The following is a 20,872-nucleotide window of genomic DNA, read 5'->3' on the forward strand; positions in this document are numbered from 1 at the left end:
TGCATAGCCTAATTTGCAAAGAAGGTTCTGGTAGAATTCCACCCCTGTAGCCAATCCTCTTGGAGCTTACAGTAGGCCCTGTACAAAGAGCCCTGGAAGCTCTTGGAGGATTGGCTCCATCCAGGGGGTGTGGCCTAATATGCAAAGAAGGTTCTGGTAGAATTCCACCCCTGTAGCCAATCCTCTTGGAGCTTACAGTAGGCCCTGTAAGAAGAGCCATGGAAGCTCTTGGAGGATTGGCTACATCAGGGGTGTGTGGCCTAATATGCAAAAGAGTTCCAGCTATAAAAAAGCCCTGTATAAACATATCTAAGTTCAGAATAATTTCATTTCAGAAATCATATGCAAGATAACGAACATACAAAGCCAAAATTGGCAGTTTACAAATAGATTGTTACATCATGCTTTATATGGCATCATGTTATGTTATGACATCATGCGTTATAGCCTGTTGAGGTGCTGAATCTGATTTTAACGCCATCACTTCTTCTTGGGCCAAAACCTGCATTTTGTGGAATGTGCCCCTCCCATCGGCGATGCACCTTATTCAGTTTTATCGTTCTGTTCTTCTAATTTTATTCTATTGTTTTAAATGTGACTTGTCGGCATTTTCGACATGTCGGATAGATGTTGGAAGTGTAAAAAACATGAAGGTTCTTTCTTCCATATGTGGTGGACATGTGAAAAAGCGAAAGAGTATTGGAAGATGATACAACAAGAAATCTCCAAAATATTGGGTTACGATTTTAAGAAAATTGCAGAGACATTTTTGCTCGGATTACAATTAGAAAGATATCCAAAGGAAGATAGGACTCTAATTTGGTACCTGCTATCAGCTGCTAGGACATTGTATGCGCAGCTTTGGAAGCAAGAAAAAATACCGGATAAATGGGATTGGACTATGAAAGTTCTATCGTGGAGTGAAATGGATAAATTAACTAGAACATTAAGAGACTATGATTTGGAGATATTTAAAAAAGAGTGGAGGAAGTTTAAAGAATACATAGAGAAAGAGTCGAATGTAAGAAGACATTGGACAATTTTTTAGTAATAATGGGGGGGGGGGGAAACCCGAAGAAGCAAGAAGGGGGGGGGGGAATATTTATATAACGAATTTTGATTAGTCAGATGTATCTTTAGTATTGAATTAGAATCTATAACCTCGGGGAAGTCTATATTGGAGGGAGGGGGGATTGAAAAGTCATATGGGTTAGTATTGAAGCAACGAAGGGAAATTAAGTTCTGTAACCATATGCTATCAATAAATTGGTTAAAACATAAATGTGACTTGTCGGTTTTATTGTCTAAGCTATGTTGTGATCCGCCCTGAGCCCATTATGGGAAAGGGCGGAATATAAGTTTTCAAAATAAATAAATAAATACAAGTTAATATAAGACGGGGTGGCCAAACTTGCTTATTGTAAGAGCCACACAGAATAAACGTCAGATGTTTGAGAGACATGAACAGCAGATGTTGGAGGGAGGAAAATAGAAGGAGGGAGAGGGGGAGCTGAAAAGAAAGCAACTTTAAATGCATTCTTCAAGCCACTTTAAAGTGATTTCTCCAAGTCAGCTGATGGAGCAGTGGGGGACTTTGAGAGCTGCACAATAGTGTGAAAAAGCCACATGTGGCTCCCGAGCCAGTCTGGCCACCCTCGATATAAGATATAAAAATAATTGGTCCTTATTAATGCCAAACCAATAAACTAGAATTAGATGCGCCCCATCCAAAAATAACACAAGCAAAATAATCTACAAAAGGGGACCACTTAAGAAGAAGGGTATTCCTGCAACCTGGTATCCTACCACCCAGACTGTGAGCAATTTTACCCAAGATAAGATATTCTCTGCACTCACTGGGCCAGACAACCAACAAGGGAGGCGAATTTAACCTCCAATTGGTTGCTATTGCAAACTTTTGTCGCAGTTAGCAGCAAAGATAGGTAGATTTTATTTACGGCAAAAGCCAACATCTTAAACAAAAGGGATAACTATACATATCCATAAGAAGGGACGGGACGGTGGCTCAGTGGTAGAGCATCTGCTTGGGAAGCAGAAGCTCTCAGGTTCAATTCCCGGCATCTCCCACTCAAAAGGATCCAGGCAGTAGGTGATGGAGATGGAGGGACAGTGGCTCAGTGGTAGAGCATCTGCTTGGGAAGCAGAAGCTCCCAGGTTCAGTCCCTGGCATCTCCAACTAAAAAGGGTCCAGGCAGTAGGTGATGGAGATGGAGGGACAGTGGCTCAGTGGTAGAGCATCTGCTTGGTAAGCAGAAGGTCCCTGCTTCAATCCCCGGCATCTCCAACTCAAAGGGTCCAGGCGGTAGGTGATGGAGATGGAGGGACGGTGGCTCAGTGGTAGAGCACCTGCTTGGAAAGCAGAAGGTCCCAGGTTCAATCCCTGGCATCTCCCACTCAAAAGGGTCCAGGCAGTAGGTGATGGAGATGGAGGGACGGTGGCTCAGTGGTAGAGCTTGTGCTTGGGAAGCAGAAGGTCCCAGGTTCAATCCCCGGCATCTCCAACTCAAAGGGTCTAAGCGGTAGGTGATGGAGATGGAGGGACGGTGGCTCAGTGGTAGAGCATCTGCTTGGGAAGCAGAAGATCCCAGGTTCATTCTCCAAAAAAGGGTCCAGGCAAGTAGGTGTGAAAAACCTCAGCTTGAGGCCCTGGAGAGCCGCTGCCAGTCTGAGAAGACAATACTGACTTTGATGGACCAAAGGTCTGATTCAGTATAAGGCAGCTTCATATGTTCATATGTTCAACTATCAGTAAAACATGATAAAAGTATTATATAACATTATTAAAATTGAAAAAAATATACAGAAATGGCCATTAAAACAAACGTACTCCAGCATTTTAGGCTACTAGTAATTTTCTCGTCCTGAAGGCGAACCAACCCAATTTAGCTATTTTAAGAGTAACTGCAGGATATTTGCCCTCCAGGAGTTCTTTAAGTTGGGATATTTTTTGACTGCTAGTAGGGGGAGGAATCATGGAAAGCAGCGGGGATTCCCTAGGCTTCCTGTATACCTTGCAGTCATAAAAGACATGAACTAATGACTCTATGCCAGAGGTCCCCAACCCCTGAGACCGGTCCATGGCCTGTTAGCAACCAGGCCGTGAGTTGCATAATTATTTCATTATATGTTACAATGCAGTAATAACAAGATGACATTGGATTTCTATCCTGCCCTCCACTCTGAATCTCAGAATCTCCTTTATCGTCCTCCTCCACAACAGACACCCTGGGCGTTTTCGCACTCACGTTCAGCCGGCGCGACCCCCCTCTTCACCGCGCAGGATCTGTGCGGATTTCGCACTAAATGCTGCGGAGCAGCCTTTTGCGCCGGAAACTCCCGGCACGAAAGCCGCTCAAACGTAAACCGCCAAAAAGCAGTTTCCGTTTGCGCGGCTTTTGCGACGGGAGTTTCCGGCTCTTCCGGCTGCTCCGCAGCATTTAGTGCGAAATCCGCGCAGATCCTGCACGGTGAAGAGGGAGGTCGCGCCGGCTGAACGTGAGTGCAAAAACGCCCCCTGTGAGGTGCGTGGGGGTGAGAGAGCTCTCCCCAGCAGCTGCCCTTTCAAGGACAACCTCTGCCAGAGCTATGGCTGACCCAAGGCCATGCCAGCAGGTGCAAGTGGAGGAGTGGGGAATCCAACCCGGTTCTCCCAGGTAAGACTCTACGCACTTAACCACCACAACAAAATAAATTGCACAAACCTATCATCCCGAAATCATGCCCCACCCCTCCCCTGGTCCATGGAAAAAATTGTCTTCCACAAAACCGGACCCTGGCACCAAAAAGGTTGGAGACCGCTGCTGTATGTCATCGTTACAGCAAGGGCATATACGAGCTTCATAGGGGATTTCCCTGTATCCACCCTCTGTCACTGCAGAAGGGAGGGCGTCCCACCTCATAAGGGCGAATATTCTTCCGCATTCATGGTTTTCTAGGTGAAACAAAAATGACATGGGAGACAGCAGCAAAGATATCAACTGCTCAGATATCTTAAAGTCCACCCAGAGACTGAGAAGGCATTTTTTAGAGGATTGTGGGATCCGGACACCTGTAATAAAATAAATTTCAGTGATGACTTGAGGCCAAAAAAGGGAGATTAGAGGACGTGTCCACCACACAAGAGCCCCGTGGCGATGAGTGTTAAAGCTGCAGTACTGCAGTCTTAAGCTCTACTCATGACCTGAGTTCGATCCCCAGCGGAAGCTGGGTTTTCAGGTAGCCGGCTCGAAGTTGACTCAGCCTTCCATCCTTCTGAGGTCAGTAAAATGAGTTTGCTGGGGGGAAAGCATAGAGGACTGGGGAAGGCAAAGGCAAACCACCCCGTAAAAAGTCTGCCGTGAAAACGTTGTGAAAGCAACATCACCCCAGAGTCGGAAACAACTGGTGCTTGCACGGGGGACTTTTCCTTTTCCTTTCCTTTCCACCACATTCCTTTGTTTATATCCCTGCCTTCGTCCCCAGTGGGCCTCAAAGCAGCGCACATGATTATTCTGTTCACCGTGTTATACTAACAGCAACCCTGCAAGGCAGGTAGGCTAAGAATGTGTGATTGCCCCAAGATCACCCAGCAAGCTTCCATGACATAAGCAGGGATTCGAAGCTGGGTTTCCCAGACCCTAGCCCAGGGGTGGCCAAACTGTGGCTCGGGAGCCACATGTGGCACTTTCACACATATTGTGTGGCTCCAAGCTGGTGGCTTGCAGAATGCATTTAAAGTTGCTTTCTTTCCACCTCTCCCTCCCCCATCTATTTGCCTTCCTTTCCTGCGGCTCTCAAACATCTGACATCCATGCCTTGCGGGTCTCAAACATCTGATTTTATTCTACGTGGCTCTTACATTCGGAGAATTTGGCCACTCCTGCCCCAGCCTATTTGTTATGAGGGCCAGATCTGACATAAATGAGACCTTGTTGGGATGGGATGGGATGGGCCATGTCAGGCCGGGCCATGTGTGTACCTATTTAAGATGGGGTGGCAGAGATATAAACTTTTAAAAGGACACAAACACAACTAAAGATTAAAAAAAAAACACCTTAAAACATGCTTAAAACATTAGCACTTGTTGCTCTTAAAGGTGCTTTCTTTGTCTTTCTCCCAGGGGATCCAGGGAACTGGGCAAAGGAAACTCTGGCTCTTTCTCTCCCTCCCCAGGGGACCAGGAGGGGGAGGAGCCTCAACCAATGGAGAAAATTTTAGTTTTGCTCTGTAGCTCCTGTGCGATTGAACAAGCCTTGCAAAGCGAGTTGAGATGCAGAAGGAAGCAAGTGTCATGGGTGCTGGGGACCCTTCAGAGGAAGTTGAGTCTGATGAGGAAACTGTGCCCCTGCCACCTGCACCAGTGCCCCTGCCTCCGGCTGGAGAAGATCCCAGCCCCCCTGCCTCGCCCTCTCGGGTGGCTCGTGTGCGTGACCGCCTCCGGCAGGACCTCAGGGATCGGAGGAGGGCGGCACGCTCACAAGCAAGACGCTCCCTGAGCCCTGAGTTCTGAGAGGATTCTGGCCCTTCTAAGAGCAAGGATGCTTGAGTGGTAACAGGATCCTGGCTGCCTCCCTGAGCCAGCAATTAGCCCAAACGGGCAACAGCCAGCAGAGGGCTATATAGCTGTGGGCTTTGGGAGGAAGCTTTGTGGAAGCAACTAGTCATCTCCCTGACATTCTAGCATCCACTCCGGCTTGACTTTGGTTCCTGACTCCCTGACTTTGGCTTTGGACTTCTGGACTCCCTGACCCCGGCTTCTGGACCTCAGACCTGCGATACTTCTACAGTGATTCGGATTTGGCGCCTCGGACCCTCCTGCTTACTGGCTACAGACCTCGGACTGCCTCTGGACTTTGCCTGACCCGGCCCCAGCCGTGACAGATTGCTTCCACCGACAAACACCCACTCCACAGGATGGATGCTGAAGCAAGTGAAACCACAGAACTACTGGCTGCGCTCCAAGCCCAGGTACAGCAGCTAACACAGGCAGTAGTGCACTTGCAGCAACAACCTGCGGCCAGTGCTCCAGCCAAGTGCCCAGTTCCCCCACCTGACAGATTTGGGGGTGCCGTGGAAGAATTTCCTGCCTTCCTAGCACAGTGTCGGCTGTACTTTGAACTGAGAGCACGGGACTTCCTCAATGACAAAACCAAGGTGTGTTTCGTCATCAGTCTGTTAAAGGGGCAGGCGGCCAAATGGGCCACACCCTTACTGGTCGCGTCCTCTCCCCTACTGACTGATTACCAGGGGTTTGAGGCCCACCTGTCTGCTGCTTTCTCAAACCCAGTCCAAGCAGCCACAGCCAACCGGAAGATCAGGGCACTGAAACAAGGCAACTCCTTGGTGGCTCAATATGCCACTGAATTCAAGCTCCTGACCCAGGACTTGGCGTGGAATGAGGCTGCCCAGATGGACCAGTTTACTGAGGGGTTGGCAGAGGAGGTCCTGGATGAACTGGCCAGGGTGGAGCAGCCACCCACGCTCCAAGAACTTATCACCCTCTGCCTCCGCATCGATGGCCGCCTGGAAAGTCGCCGCCAAGCCAAGACCAGAGGGCGCCAGCTCCCTGCGCCGTGCTACCTGGCTCCTCGCCCGTCCCCAGCTAGTACCAGCACCAAGGATGAGCCTATGCAGCTTGGAGCTGCTCGACCCCGCCTGACCCCAGAGGAAAAGACCAGACGCCGCACGCAGAATCTGTGCCTCTACTGCGGCACGGCAGGCCACTATGCCTCTGGCTGCCCTGCTAAGCATCGGATACCTGGACCTTCGCTGCCACCGCCGCCAAAAGGGCAGCCCCAGGCGTAAGTGGACCCCCCAGCCTGGGGCGACTAGCTGGGTCCTCCGAACAGCGGGCTGATACCCCAGGGCCATTCCTGCTACCAGTCAAACTCCGTCTGCCTGACGAACGCTGGCTGTTCGTGTATGCCATGCTGGACTCGGGAGCGGCCCACTGTTTTATAGATGCCGCCTTTGTGAAGCAGCACCAGATCCCTGTGCAGACAAAAGGGATTCCGTCGCTGGTGGAGGCTATTGACGGGCGCCTCCTCCGTTCTGGCCCCGTCACCCAGGAGACCTGTCCCATCACCTTCCACGTCCAGCAGCACCAAGAACAGCTGCAGTTTAATGTCGCCCGCATGCCTCGCTTCCCGCTGATTCTAGGCCTTTCCTGGCTGAAGCTGCACAACCCCATCGTGGACTGGGCCCAGCAGGAACTACGCTTCCGAGACCCATGCCCCCATCTGACTCCTCCCACCACTCTAGCAGCTGGCATCCCGAGTGGTGGTCCTCAGCTCCCTCAGAAGTATGTGGACTTTGCTGATGTCTTCGAAGAGACAGGAGCTGATCAGCTTCCCCCTCACCGGCCCTACGACTGTGCCATTGATTTGGTACCTGGGGCACCACTCCCGGTGGGGCGTCTGTACCCAATGTCGGAGCCGGAGTTGGCAGCTCTGCGAGACTTCCTGGACAAGAACCTGAAACGCGGATTCATCCGACCCTCAACCTCTCCCCTATCTGCTCCAGTGCTCTTCGTGAAGAAGAAAAGTGGGGAGCTCCGGCTGTGCAATGACTACCGGGCCCTGAACAAGATCACCATCCGCGACCGGTACCCTCTACCACTGATCCCTGAACTCTTGGATCGCCTAAAGGGGGCCCAAATCTACACCAAGCTGGACCTCCGTGGAGCGTACAATTTGGTGCGCATACGGCCCGGAGACGAATGGAAGACCGCGTTTGGGACCCGATACGGGCAGTACGAGCACCTGGTAATGCCCTTCGGACTGACCAATGCCCCCGCTGTCTTCCAGAGGTTCATGAATGACATATTCCGGGACCTGCTCGACCGCTTCGCGATGATATACCTGGATGACATCCTAATTTACTCCCGCAATCCTGCCCAGCACGCCGAGCACGTCCGCCAGGTCCTGCAGCGCCTACGAGCCCATGGTCTCTACGCCAAGCTGGAGAAGTGCGACTTCGACCTGCGCTCCGTCGAGTTCCTTGGGCACATCGTGTCACCGCAGGGGATCCTCATGGACCCGAAAAAAGTAGAAGCGGTCCTGACCTGGCAGGCTCCTCAGAATCGCAAAGACCTGCAGCGGTTCCTCGGTTTTGCCAACTACTATCGGCAATTCATCCCGGCCTACGCATCCCTGACCACACCCCTGACTCAACTACTCCGCCCCAAAGAACCCTTCCACTGGTCCCCAGAGGCCGATAACGCCTTCTCCACCCTGAAGACTCGCTTTGCCACCGGGCCACTCCTGAGATACCCCGACCCCCAGCTTCCCTTTACGGTGGAAGCTGATGCCTCCAACGTGGCCCTGGGAGCAGTGCTGTCCCAGCGCGAGGAGCCGTCCCAGCCACTACAGCCCTGCGCCTATTACTCGCGGCAGCTCACTGCTGCAGAGAGGAACTATACCATCTGGGAGAGGGAGTTGCTCGCGATCAAGGCGGCGTTTGAGGTTTGGCGACATTACCTCGAAGGGGCTCGCCACCCTGTTCAAGTGCTCACCGATCACCGGAACTTGGAACACCTCCAGACCACCCGCCGTCTCAACCAGCGCCAGATCCGGTGGTCCCTATTCTTCTCTCGCTTCGACTTCCGGATCTCCTACATCCCCCATACCCAGAACCGGAAAGCAGACGCGCTCTCCCGGAAACCGGAATACGCCCCCGCCTCAACTGAGACCGCGCCCGCTGCTCCAATCCTGCCGCCCTCAGTATTTGCAGCCACCTCCACTTCACCAGCACTCGTGGAGGACATTCAGGCTAGCCAGGCCAATGATCCCTGGGTCCAGCAACACCTCCAGGCTCTCCAAGATGACCCAACAGGGGAGTTCACGACTCGAGGCGGCCTCTTGCTACACCGCGAACGCCTCTATGTGCCGCCCGGGCCCTTGCGGGCAGAAGTGCTACGCCTGACCCACGACTCGTTACCCGCCGGGCACTTTGGACAGCATAAGACCACCCACTTGCTGACAAGGGAATTCTGGTGGCCACGAGTTCGCGCTGATGTTGCCCGCTATGTCAGCTCCTGTGACGTCTGCCGACGGGCCAAAGACATCCCAGCCAAACCCTCAGGGTTGCTGCAGCCCTTGCCCACATCTTCAGGACCCTGGGATACCATCTCGATGGACTTCATCACGGAACTTCCACGCTCCAAGGGTCAGACTTGTATCTGGGTGGTCGTCGACCTATTTACCAAGATGGCCCACTTTGTTCCGTGCCCGAAACTCCCCACAGCTCAGGAGACGGCCCAGCTTTACCTGCAACACATCTTTCGTCTGCATGGACTCCCAGCCCATCTGATCTCCGATCGGGGCCCTCAGTTCTCCTCTCGGTTCTGGCAAGCCCTCCATTCCAGCCTGGGTACTCGAGTGCACCTGTCCTCGGCCTACCACCCACAGACAGATGGCCAGACAGAGCGCACCAATGCCACGCTAGAGCAATATCTCCGCTGTTACACCTGTTACCAGCAGGATGACTGGACCACTCTATTGCCCCTAGCGGAGTTTGCATACAACAACGCGGTCCATTCATCCACCCAAATGACCCCGTTTGCTGCAACCTACGGGTACCACCCTCGGTTCTTCCCAGCGATCCTACCACCCACGAATGTCCCCGCCGTCGATGCCTACCTGCAAGAACTCCGTGCCAGCCAAGACTTGCTCCGAGAGCAGCTACAGCAAGCCAAGGAGGCATATAAACGGGCTGCGGACCGAAAGAGGCAAGAAGGCCCTCCAGTGCAGCCGGGGGATCAGGTGTGGCTCTCAACTCGCTACCTGCGCCGGCCTGGTCGGTCTCACAAGCTGGATGCACGGTTCATTGGACCCTACCCCGTCGTTGAACAAATAAACCCCGTCGCCTTCAGGCTCCAGTTGCCACCCCACCTCCGCATTCACCCCGTGTTTCATCGCTCCCTCCTTGTTCCGGCTGCACCCCCTGACCCAGCTCGGACTCCTTCCCCACCGCCGCCACCACCAGTGTTGGTGGATGACGAGGAAGAATATGAGGTGCGCCAGATCCTGGACTCCCGGTACCATCGTGGAGGCCTCCAGTACCTGGTGGACTGGGAGGGATACGGCCCAGAAGACCGGTCTTGGGAGCCCGAGGACAATCTTCATGCCCCGGACTTGGTGCACCAGTTCCACAACGACCACCCCGACCTTCCAGGTCCCTCGACGGAGGGGGGCCCTGGGGGGGGGGGATAGTGTCATGGGTGCTGGGGACCCTTCAGAGGAAGTTGAGTCTGATGAGGAAACTGTGCCCCTGCCACCTGCACCAGTGCCCCTGCCTCCGGCTGGAGAAGATCCCAGCCCCCCTGCCTCGCCCTCTCGGGTGGCTCGTGTGCGTGACCGCCTCCGGCAGGACCTCAGGGATCGGAGGAGGGCGGCACGCTCACAAGCAAGACGCTCCCTGAGCCCTGAGTTCTGAGAGGATTCTGGCCCTTCTAAGAGCAAGGATGCTTGAGTGGTAACAGGATCCTGGCTGCCTCCCTGAGCCAGCAATTAGCCCAAACGGGCAACAGCCAGCAGAGGGCTATATAGCTGTGGGCTTTGGGAGGAAGCTTTGTGGAAGCAACTAGTCATCTCCCTGACATTCTAGCATCCACTCCGGCTTGACTTTGGTTCCTGACTCCCTGACTTTGGCTTTGGACTTCTGGACTCCCTGACCCCGGCTTCTGGACCTCAGACCTGCGATACTTCTACAGTGATTCGGATTTGGCGCCTCGGACCCTCCTGCTTACTGGCTACAGACCTCGGACTGCCTCTGGACTTTGCCTGACCCGGCCCCAGCCGTGACAGCAAGAGAGAGGGAGAAGGAAGCACACAAGAGGCAGTTGCTCAGGGGCCTGATAGGAGCCCTCCAGGGGCCTGATTCGGCCCCCGGGCCACATGTTTGATACCTCTGCTTTAACCATTATACCATTCTGGCTCTGGAGAGATCAGCTACCCTGAGCTCCTCTGGTGGAAGGCCCAGGTCACAAATGTTGCCAGACTGCTGTTCTTCCGGCTACATCTGGCTCCCTACCCGTCTCACCCCCAACGTAGCCACAATAATCCATGCAGTGGTCCCCTCCAGACTGGACTATGTAACTCGCTCTACACAGGGCCACTCTTGAGGCTGACCGGGAAAGTCCAGCTGGTCCAGAATGCAGGAGTACGGGTCCTTACAGGTACCCCGCGTATGGCACATATTCAACCTGTGCTGCACAATCTGTACTCGTTGCAGACGGAGTACGGGATCCAGTTCAAGGTTTTGGTATTCGCCTTTAAGGCTGTAAACAGGGGTGACCAACATGTGGCTCTTTCACATATATGGTGTGGCTCTTGGAAGTCCCCCGCCCACCCCATTGGCCAGCTGGGAGAAGGCATTTGTCTCTTTAAATAGCTTCTCCAAGCCAAGCCTGCAGGCAGCTTGGAGAATGCATTCCAAGTTAAAGTTGCTTTCTTTCCACCTCTCCCTCCCTTGTCTATTTGCCTTCCTTCCTTCCTTCCTTCCTTCCTTCCTTCCTTCCTTCCTTCCTTCCTTCCTGTCTTGTGGGTTTCTAACATCTGACATTCATGTCTTGTCATGCTTTTATTCCACCTCTCCCTCCCTTGTCTATTTGCTTTCCTTCCTTCCTTCCTTCCTCCCTCCCTCCCTGTCTTGTGGGTTTCTAACATCTGACATTCATGTCTTGCAGCTCTCAAACATCGGATGTGTATTCTATGTGGCTCTTACATTAAGCAAGTTCGGCCACCCCTGGTTGTAAACGGCCTCTCCTGGTGTAGCCCTGGATGACAACTGCATTCTGCAGACTCGACTTGACTTGATTTATATCCCGCCCTCCCTGCCGAAACAGGCTCAGGGCAGCTCACAACAAGACAAGAAATGACTGGTGATCCCCCAACCCGTGAGAAAGGCTGTTGCCAACTGGAGCCCAGGCGTTCTGAGCTCTGGCTCCAACCAGGTGGAACTTTCTGCCAAACAGCATCTGTGCGCTTCGGGATTTAATGCAGTTCTGCAAGTCAGAGATGTTCCACCAGGCATACGGCTGAGGACAGCGATGGTTTCAATCCATCCGGCCCTCCTGTCTCTTGTCTCCTTCCCTCCCCCCAAGACAGTGGCGTATTCTGAAGTTCTCTTGAATAAAAGAGAAGTTTTGGATAAAATTGCCTCCCTCCCTCCCCCCAAGACAGTGGCGTATTCTGAAGTTCTCTTGAATAAAAGAAAAGTTTTGGATAAAATTGCCTCCCTCCCTCCCCCCAAGACAGTGGCGTATTCTGAAGTTCTCTTGAATAAAAGAGAAGTTTTGGATAAAATTGCCTCCCTCCCTCCCCCCAAGACAGTGGCGTATTCTGAAGTTCTCTTGAATAAAAGAGAAGTGTTGGATAAAATTGCCTCCCTCCCTCCCCCCAAGACAGTGGCGTATTCTGAAGTTCTCTTGAATAAAAGAGAAGTGGTGGATAAAATTGCCTCCCTCCCTCCCCCCAAGACAGTGGCGTATTCTGAAGTTCTCTTGAATAAAAGAGAAGTTTTGGATAAAATTGCCTCCCTCCCTCCCCCCAAGACAGTGGCGTATTCTGAAGTTCTCTTGAATAAAAGAAAAGTTTTGGATAAAATTGCCTCCCTCCCTCCCCCCAAGACAGTGGCGTATTCTGAAGTTCTCTTGAATAAAAGAGAAGTTTTGGATAAAATTGCCTCCCTCCCTCCCCCCAAGACAGTGGCGTATTCTGAAGTTCTCTTGAATAAAAGAAAAGTTTTGGATAAAATTGCCTCCCTCCCTCCCCCCAAGACAGTGGCGTATTCTGAAGTTCTCTTGAATAAAAGAGAAGTTTTGGATAAAATTGCCTCCCTCCCTCCCCCCAAGACAGTGGCGTATTCTGAAGTTCTCTTGAATAAAAGAGAAGTGTTGGATAAAATTGCCTCCCTCCCTCCCCCCAAGACAGTGGCGTATTCTGAAGTTCTCTTGAATAAAAGAGAAGTGGTGGATAAAATTGCCTCCCTCCCTCCCCCCAAGACAGTGGCGTATTCTGAAGTTCTCTTGAATAAAAGAGAAGTTTTGGATAAAATTGCCTCCCTCCCTCCCCCCAAGACAGTGGCGTATTCTGAAGTTCTCTTGAATAAAAGAGAAGTGTTGGATAAAATTGCCTCCCTCCCTCCCCCCAAGACAGTGGCGTATTCTGAAGTTCTCTTGAATAAAAGAGAAGTGTTGGATAAAATTGCCTCCCTCCCTCCCCCCAAGACAGTGGCGTATTCTGAAGTTCTCTAGCGCCATCTAATCAGGCCAACAGTTGTATTTTTACTGGTTTTAACTGTGCATTTAAATCAGGGGGGGTAAAATTCATTTTTTTTACAAGGGACAGACCTGACATAAATGAGACCTTGGGCCAGGCCGTGTGTGTCATAAAATGTAATGCCGGGGAATGGAGATAGAAACTTTATAAAGGACACAAACAAACACAAAGATTTTTTTAAAGCTTAAAATAAAACATTAGCACTTGTTGGTCTTGAAGGTGCTTTCTTTTTATCTCCCGTGCAATCAGGAGAACTGGGCAAAGGAAGCTCCGGCTCTCTCCCTCCTTCCCTAGGGGACGAGGAGGGGAAGGAGCCTCAGCCAATGGAAAGAAGAGAGGCTTGGCTCAGTGGCTCTGCTGTGCGATTGAGAGCCTGGCAAAGCAAGTTCTCCCTCCTCCCCTTCCTCTACAAGGGAGGAGCCTCAGCCAATGGGGAAAACAAGAGGCTTTGCTCTGTAGCTCCTGTGCTATTGAGCAAGCCTGGCAAAGCCAGCTGTGATGCAGCAGGAAGCAAGAAAGAGGGAGAAGGAAGCAGATAACAGCCAGTTGCTCGGGGGCCTGATAGGAGCCCTCCGGGGGCCTGATTCAGTCCCTGGTCGATATGTTTGACACACCTGGTTTAAACCATCAATGCATTCTACTGTTGTACACCCGCCCTGAGCCCTGTTCTACATGGGAGGGTGGTCTAGAAGTCTGATTTAATAATTAATTAATTAAAATGTAAGATGTGTGTGTGAGTTCCATACCATCTATGTACGCCACAAGATTCTGGGATAGAACAGCAACAATGAAGACAAACAAAAAAAAACCCCCAATTAAGTCTTAATCTGCCAGTTCAATTTTTTGTTTTTTTGGAGGGGGAAGGAGAAGTGTCTGTGCATGGATGCCTCCCTTTTGCTCAGAAATCGCTAGCTAGAAATCAATTAGCGCACACTTAAGCGCATGGCTTCTTTCCCAAAGCAGCTACCAGCGCCGGCTTCCCCAACAGAAAGGAATATTTGTCTCTCAACAGACAACCAGGGAACTGTCACTGAAGCAGAGAAAGATTTGTCCACGAGCCCATTCTAGAGAGAGGGGAGGCGGAGAAGGGGTAGTCCTTCTTCAGAGATCAGAAGCGCCAAACCCCTGGCAGGGCAGGCAAGAGGAATTACAGAATATCTATGCCAGGATGATGCCAAAGAAAATATAGAAGGGGTGAAGGGTCTGGAGGAGGAGGGTGGAGGTTATGGGATGGCAACCAGTATTCCCTCTAAGCTGAGTTAGTGTGAGCCAGCTCACATTTTTTTTAGCTTCCAGCTCACGCATTTTTGTCTTAGCTCAGGAATGGCCCCAGAACAAACTAACTGATGCATTAATGCCAGTAGCACACGAAGCTGAATTTTTGCTCACAAGACTCCACAGCTTAGAGGGCGTATTGATGAGAAAGGAAAGGTCCCCTGTGCAAGCACCAGTCGTTTCCGACTCTGGGGTGACGTTGCTTTCACGTTTTCAAGGCAGACTTTTTACGGGGTGGTTTGCCATTGCCTTCCCCGGTTATTACACTTTCCCCCCAGCAAGCTGGGGACTCATTTGACCGACCTCGGAAGGATGGAAGGCTGGGTCAACCTTGGGCCGGCTACCTGAATCCAGCTTCCGCTGGAATCGAACTCAGGTCGTGAGCAGAGAGTTGAGACCACAGTACTGCTGCTTTACCACTCTGCGCCACGGGGCACACACCAATAACTGGTAACCAATAACACAAAAACTGAGGAAAGGACACCAATAAAACAGGAGGAATGGGCAAAGGGGCATGACGATTGCCAAGTCCAAAAAGGTAAGTTTTTAACTCCCTTGGGGAGGGGGAGAGGAACTTCCTGGATTTAATGGAATGGAGTTCAAAAGAGCGGGGGGGCCACTCCAGAAAAGGCCCTGCCCCATATCAGGAGCAGAAATACAAACAAAAAGGGGGAAAGCTAGAACAGGAGGAGGAAGAAAAATGCTTTAGAAAGAAAATCTCCTTGTATCCACAACAGGCACTATCCCATAGTAGGACTTCCCTAACATAGCAACTTGAACTGGCCGGATTTCAGCCTTGTAAATAAGACGGAAGGAGTCAGGGGTCGTTTTGGAGAAAAATAAGTGGTGGAGTTCATTATCATAGCTCATTAGCATATGCCGTCCGTCCCCTCCACAGCCAATAGCAACCTGATGCAAGAAAGGAGAGCCCCGTGCGAGTGAGGCCTGCTTGGGCTGGCTAGAGATTCAGCCAGCCCAAGCAGGCCTCGCTCACTTGGGGCTCTCCTGGGTCGCCACCCCCCTACACACACACACAATCAAAAGTCCAGCAAGCCACCCTCCACCCAAAATCACCTAAGAAGTGGAGAAAGGGTGGCACAGGCTTCTCCAGGGATTCATGAGGGCGGCTGGGGGTGTGGCAAAGCCCCTGGTGGTTGGCTGGCTGCCCGCTCTCCTAATCCAGGGATTGTTATGCAGCTGCACCTCCGATTCAATGGACAAGATAGGTAGCTGGGGAGGATGAGGGGGGCCGTCAGAAAGGTTCAGGAGCTGTGCTCCTGTGAGCTCCTGTGGAATTCAAGGCCTTGTAAAAAGCTCTGGTGCCCAATTGATCCACCTGACTTGGATGGCCCAGGCTAGTCCAAGATCTGGTCACGGCCCAAATTCCAGGTGCAAGTCACAACTAACCACCTCTGTTAGTCTCTTGCATTGAAAACCTTACCAGGCCACCGTAAGTTATTTGCAACTTGGTACCACTTTACTGCCAAGTTTACCCATATGCGCCCATTAGCGGCACACGGCTGGGTTGAAAAAGGAAAAATAAATGTGTCAAGCCAATTCTCTTCCAGTTTACGGCCATTTCTGGGTCGTATGGAGTCCATTCTGTTCACCGCAGATGACCAAGGAAGTGGCTGTTTACAAGACTGACCTCTCCGTCCAAACCCCCACACCCTGCCTCTATGTCCCCTGACCGTGACCCTGCTACTGATTCTTGTCCTCTTTTTTGTTCACACCAAGACTCCAAATACACCTTTTCTCCCTGTGTTTTCCTGCTTCTCATCCCTACCTACCCACAAGAACATAAGAGACGCCATGTTGGATCAGGCCAATGGCCCATCCAGTCCAACACTCCGTGTCACAGAAGAACATAAGAGAAGCCCTGTTGGATCAGGCCAATGGCCCCTCCAGTCCAACACTCTGTGTCACAGAAGAACATAAGAGAAGCCATGTTGGATCAGGCCAATGGCCCATCCAGTCCAACACTCTGTGTCACACAGTGGCCAAAAAGAACAGGTGCCATCAGGAGGTCCATCAGTGGGGCCAGGACACTAGAAGCCCTCCCACTGTGTCCTCCCCAAGCACCAAGAATACAGAGCATCACTGCCCCAGACAGAAGAACATAAGAGAAGCCATGTTGGATCAGGCCAATGGCCCATCCAGTCCAACACTCTGTGTCACACAGTAGCCAAAAAACCCAGGCTCCATCAGGAGGTCCACCAGTGGGACCAGCACACTAGAAGCCCTCCCACTGTGTCCTCCCCAAGCACCATGAAGACAGAGCATCACTGCCCCAGACAGAAGAACATAAGAGAAGCCATGTTGGATCAGGCCAATGGCCCATCCAGTCCAACACTCTGTGTCACACAGTGGCCAAAAAAACCAGGTGTCATCAGGAGGCCCATCAGAGGGGCCAGGACACTAGAAGCCCTTCCACTGTTGCTCCACCAAGCACCAAGAATACAGAGCATCACTTGCCCCAGACATAAGAACATCAGAGAAGCCATGTTGGATCAGGCCAACGGCCCATCCAGTCCAACACTCTGTGTCACACAGTTGCCAAAAAACTCAGGTGCCATCAGGAGGTCCATCAGTGGGGCCAGGACACTAGAAGCCCTCCCACTGTGACCCGCCCCCCCAAGCACCAAGAATACAGAGCATCACTGCCCCAGACATAACATAAGAGAAGCCATGTTGGATCAGGCCAATGGCCCATCCAGTCCAACACTCTGTGTCACACAGTGGCCAAAAAACCCAGGCGCCATCAGGAGGTCCACCAGTGGGGCCAGGACACTAGAAGCCCTCCCACTGTGTCCCTTCCCAAGCATAAGGAATATAGAGCATCACTTGCCCCAGACCAGAGAGTTCCAACAATCCACTGTGTGGCTAAATGCCACTGATGGAACATACCAGATGTTTCTCCAATCCCCTCTTGAAGCTGGCTAATTTGAACCCAAAGCTAACTTGGTGTCAAAAGCCACATATCCCTTTTCTCCAGCGGACAATTCTGGCCACAAAGATCCTACTTTTACAAGTTTTAAATTGCGCCTCGAGCGATTCAGTGAAGCAAGGGTTTTGTGGCTGCAGTTTTCCTTGTTCCATTCGTTCCGCTGCGTGGCGTTGTTTTTGCCTTCTGGAGGAAATATTTTTAAATATATATATATAAATCCCCTGTGAATGACCATAATTCCATTGTATTGTGAATTGTTTTATTATATTTATTAACTTATACGCCTCCCTAAGGGAACCCAAAGCAGCTTACATCATGCTCCTCTATTTGATCTTCACAACAACCCTGTAAGGTAGAATAGACTAAGAGTATGTGACTGCGCCAAAACCAACGTTCCCTCTAAGCTGCAGAGTCTTGTGAGTAAAAATTCTATTTTGTGAGCTACTGTTAGTAAAGTTGGGAGGTACTGGCATTAAAGTTGGGAGCTATTGCATAACTTATTGTACTCTGGGGTCATCCTTCCTGAGCTAAGAAAAAAATGTGTGAGCGCGAGGCTAAAAATCTGTGAGCTAGCTCACACTAACTCAGCTTAGAGGGAACACTGGCCAAGACCACCCAGCTAGTCTCTATGCCAGAGGGCAGAATTCAAACTTGGGTTCCCCAGATGCTAAACTGATCGTCTTAACCACTCTACCATACTGGCTGAACTGTTATGGCCAAGAAAGGGGCAAATAAACCACTGAAACCCCCAGCCAAGGGGTAGATGGCAGTCTGACGTCAGCAAAGTTGGAGAAACAGATGCTCCCGTACAGGCGACACTTATCTGAGAGTACGGCCCACTGAAGACAGTGGGAGTTACCTCTGAGAAACCACGCACAAGCTTGGAGGATTCAAATATAAAGTTAATCAGGAAGGCAAAACAAAGAAACAAATAATCGAAATGATGACTTTGGAGGGCCCCCGAAAAAGAACAGAGGCGCAGAACGCGTGCGGAAACTTTTTAAAACGATTTAAAATGAAACATTGTGTTATTAACATCATTTTAAAGCATTCAAATTTATTAATACACCCTCCTGCCCTCAGAATTAAAAAGAAAAACATGCAACGGGAAGGCAAGGAAAATAGAGGTCCAAAATTTGGGAAGGGGGCTGACGAGAAGGAGACCCAGGAGGAGGGTGGGGCAAGGGGGTCCAGATGGAGGAAAACTAGACACATGCAAGTGCCAGACAGTGGACCCCCCCTCAAAAAAACCCCACTCCCCCCCCCCAACCTCTAGTCCTCTTGTTACTTTAAATGGGGATCAAGATGAGCATCCAAGCTGTAGGCATTAGGGGATGAAGCTGGGGGGGGGGGGGGAAGAATTAAAGAGAGAACTAGGGAAGGGGGCATCAGATCAGTGCTGTGGGGGCAACAGGACAATGGTGTGTGTGTGTGGAGGGGAGAAACAAGAGGCTATAACCTCCAAGGGAAAGGAGGGCAAATGGCTGGGATTAAGCTTAGATGAGTGGGGCAGCTGTGGGGGGACATATTCCCTCCAGGGGCAGAGAGAAGGGAGTGGGGGGGAGACAAGGATAGATTTTGGGGAGGGGTCAGCGCTGTGAAGAAGAAGGGGGCCAGCCGTGGGGGGGAGGGAGGGGGGACAAGGATGGGTACTGGGGAGGGGGAGAGGAACTGTGAAGAAGAGGGCAAGCCAATGCTGGGGGGTGGGCTCTGCAGGCTAGAAAGGGAGGAGTGGGGCAGAGGGGGTCTGGGGGGCAATGCAGGGGGAGGGGGAGAGAGTTACTGCTGCCCCCCAGCCGTGTGAGGGAGGGAGGGAGGTGGGGGGACAAGGGTGGGACCAGGATGGATCCTGGGGAAGGGTCAGTGCTGTGAAGAAGAAGAAGGGGGCAAGCCAATGCTGGGGGGGGGCTCTGCAAACTGGGAGTGGGGCAGGAGGGGTCTGGGGGGCAATGCAGGGGGAGGGAGTCACTGCTCCCCCCAGCCGTGTGAGGGAGGGAGGGAGGTGGGGGGGCAGGGGTGGGACGGGGATGGATCCTGGGGAGGGGTCAGTGCTGTGAAGAAGGGGGCAAGCCAATGCTGGGGAGGGGGGGGGCTCTGCAGGCTGGGAGTGGGGCAGGGGGTTTGGGGGGCAGTGCAGGGGGCGGGGGAGAGGGCCACTGCTGCCCCCTCTCCAGCCGTGTTTGGGAGGGAGGGAAGGAGGGAGGTTGGGGGGGGGCAGGGGTGGGACCAGGGTGGATCCTGGGGAGGGGTCAGTGCTGTGAAGGGGGCAAGCCAATGCTGGGGAGGGGGGGGGCTGTGCAGGCTGGGAGTGGGGCAGGGGGTTTGGGGGGCAGTGCAGGGGGCGGGGGAGAGAGCCACTGCTGCCCCCTCTGCAGCCGTGTCGGGGGCAGGGGCGGGACGGGGATGGATCCTGGGGAGGGGTCAGTGCTGTGAAGAAGGGGGCAAGCCAATGCTGGGGAGGGGGGGGGCTGTGCAGGCTGGGAGTGGGGCAGGGGGTTTGGGGGGCAGTGCAGGGGGCGGGGGAGAGGGCCACTGCTGCCCCCTCTGCAGCCGTGTCGGGGGCAGGGGCGGGACGGGGATGGATCCTGGGGAGGGGTCAGTGCTGTGAAGGGGGCAAGCCAATGCTGGGGGGGGGGGCTCTGCAGGCTGGGAGTGGGGCGGGGGTGCCTGGGGGCAGTGCAGGGGGTGCAGAGGGGTGCAGGGGGTGGGGGAGGGAGCCACTGCCGCCCCCTCTGCAGCCGTGTCGGGGGATGCTTGGGGGGCTGGCCGGGGAGGGGAGGGGCTTCCCGGCTCACCTGCCGCTGCTGCTGGGCGTGGGCGGCCGCTCGGAGGCGAAGGCTTCGGCCCCGCCGGACTCCGCCATCTTCCCGCCTTCCCCGGCGCGGGCCTCGCTCGGCCGGGCGGGAGGAGGAGGAGGAGGAGGAGGGGATGGCCTCGGGGCGGCGATTTGGGGGTTGGGGGGGGAGGCTGTGGGGTTGCCAATCCCCAGCTGGGGGCAGGGGATCCCCCGGTGGGGAGGCCCTCTTCCCCCCCCCCAGGGTCATCGGAAGGGGGAGGGGAATGTCTGCTGGGCACTCCATTATTCCCTATGGAAGCCGTAGGGTATAATGGGGAATTGATCTGCGGCTTTGGGGATGCTGATTTTTTTTTGGGGGGGGGGGGGAGTAGAGGCGCCAAATTTGCAGCACAGCATCCGGCGCCTCTCCCCAAGATGCCCTCCAAGTTTCAAAAAGATCGGACCAGGGGGTCCGATTCGATGAGCCCCCGAAGGAGGTGCCCCTATCCTTCATTGTCTCCAACGGAGGGAAGGCATTTAGAAGGGGTGCGGCCCCTTTAAAAGGGATAGCCAGAACTCCCTTTGGAGTGCAAT

The 20,872-nt window shown here is 52.8% G+C and overlaps 1 protein-coding gene across 2 annotated transcripts in view; it reads right to left on the bottom strand.

The window, feature by feature from the left end:
• Positions 1 to 20,396, bottom strand: part of KLHL26 (kelch like family member 26) — a 47,573-nt gene extending 27,177 nt beyond the window's left edge. For both annotated transcript variants that reach the window (XM_060232812.1, XM_060232810.1), the window contains exon 1: positions 20,298 to 20,396. In XM_060232812.1, the coding sequence (XP_060088795.1) occupies positions 20,298 to 20,365 (68 nt within the window). In that variant the 5' untranslated portion in view covers positions 20,366 to 20,396. The remainder of the gene's footprint in view (positions 1 to 20,297) is intronic.
• Between the last annotated feature and the right edge of the window lie 476 nt (positions 20,397 to 20,872).

This window comes from Heteronotia binoei, chromosome 2, assembly GCF_032191835.1.
Source record: "Heteronotia binoei isolate CCM8104 ecotype False Entrance Well chromosome 2, APGP_CSIRO_Hbin_v1, whole genome shotgun sequence".
In the NCBI taxonomy this organism is placed as follows: domain Eukaryota; kingdom Metazoa; phylum Chordata; class Lepidosauria; order Squamata; family Gekkonidae; genus Heteronotia; species Heteronotia binoei.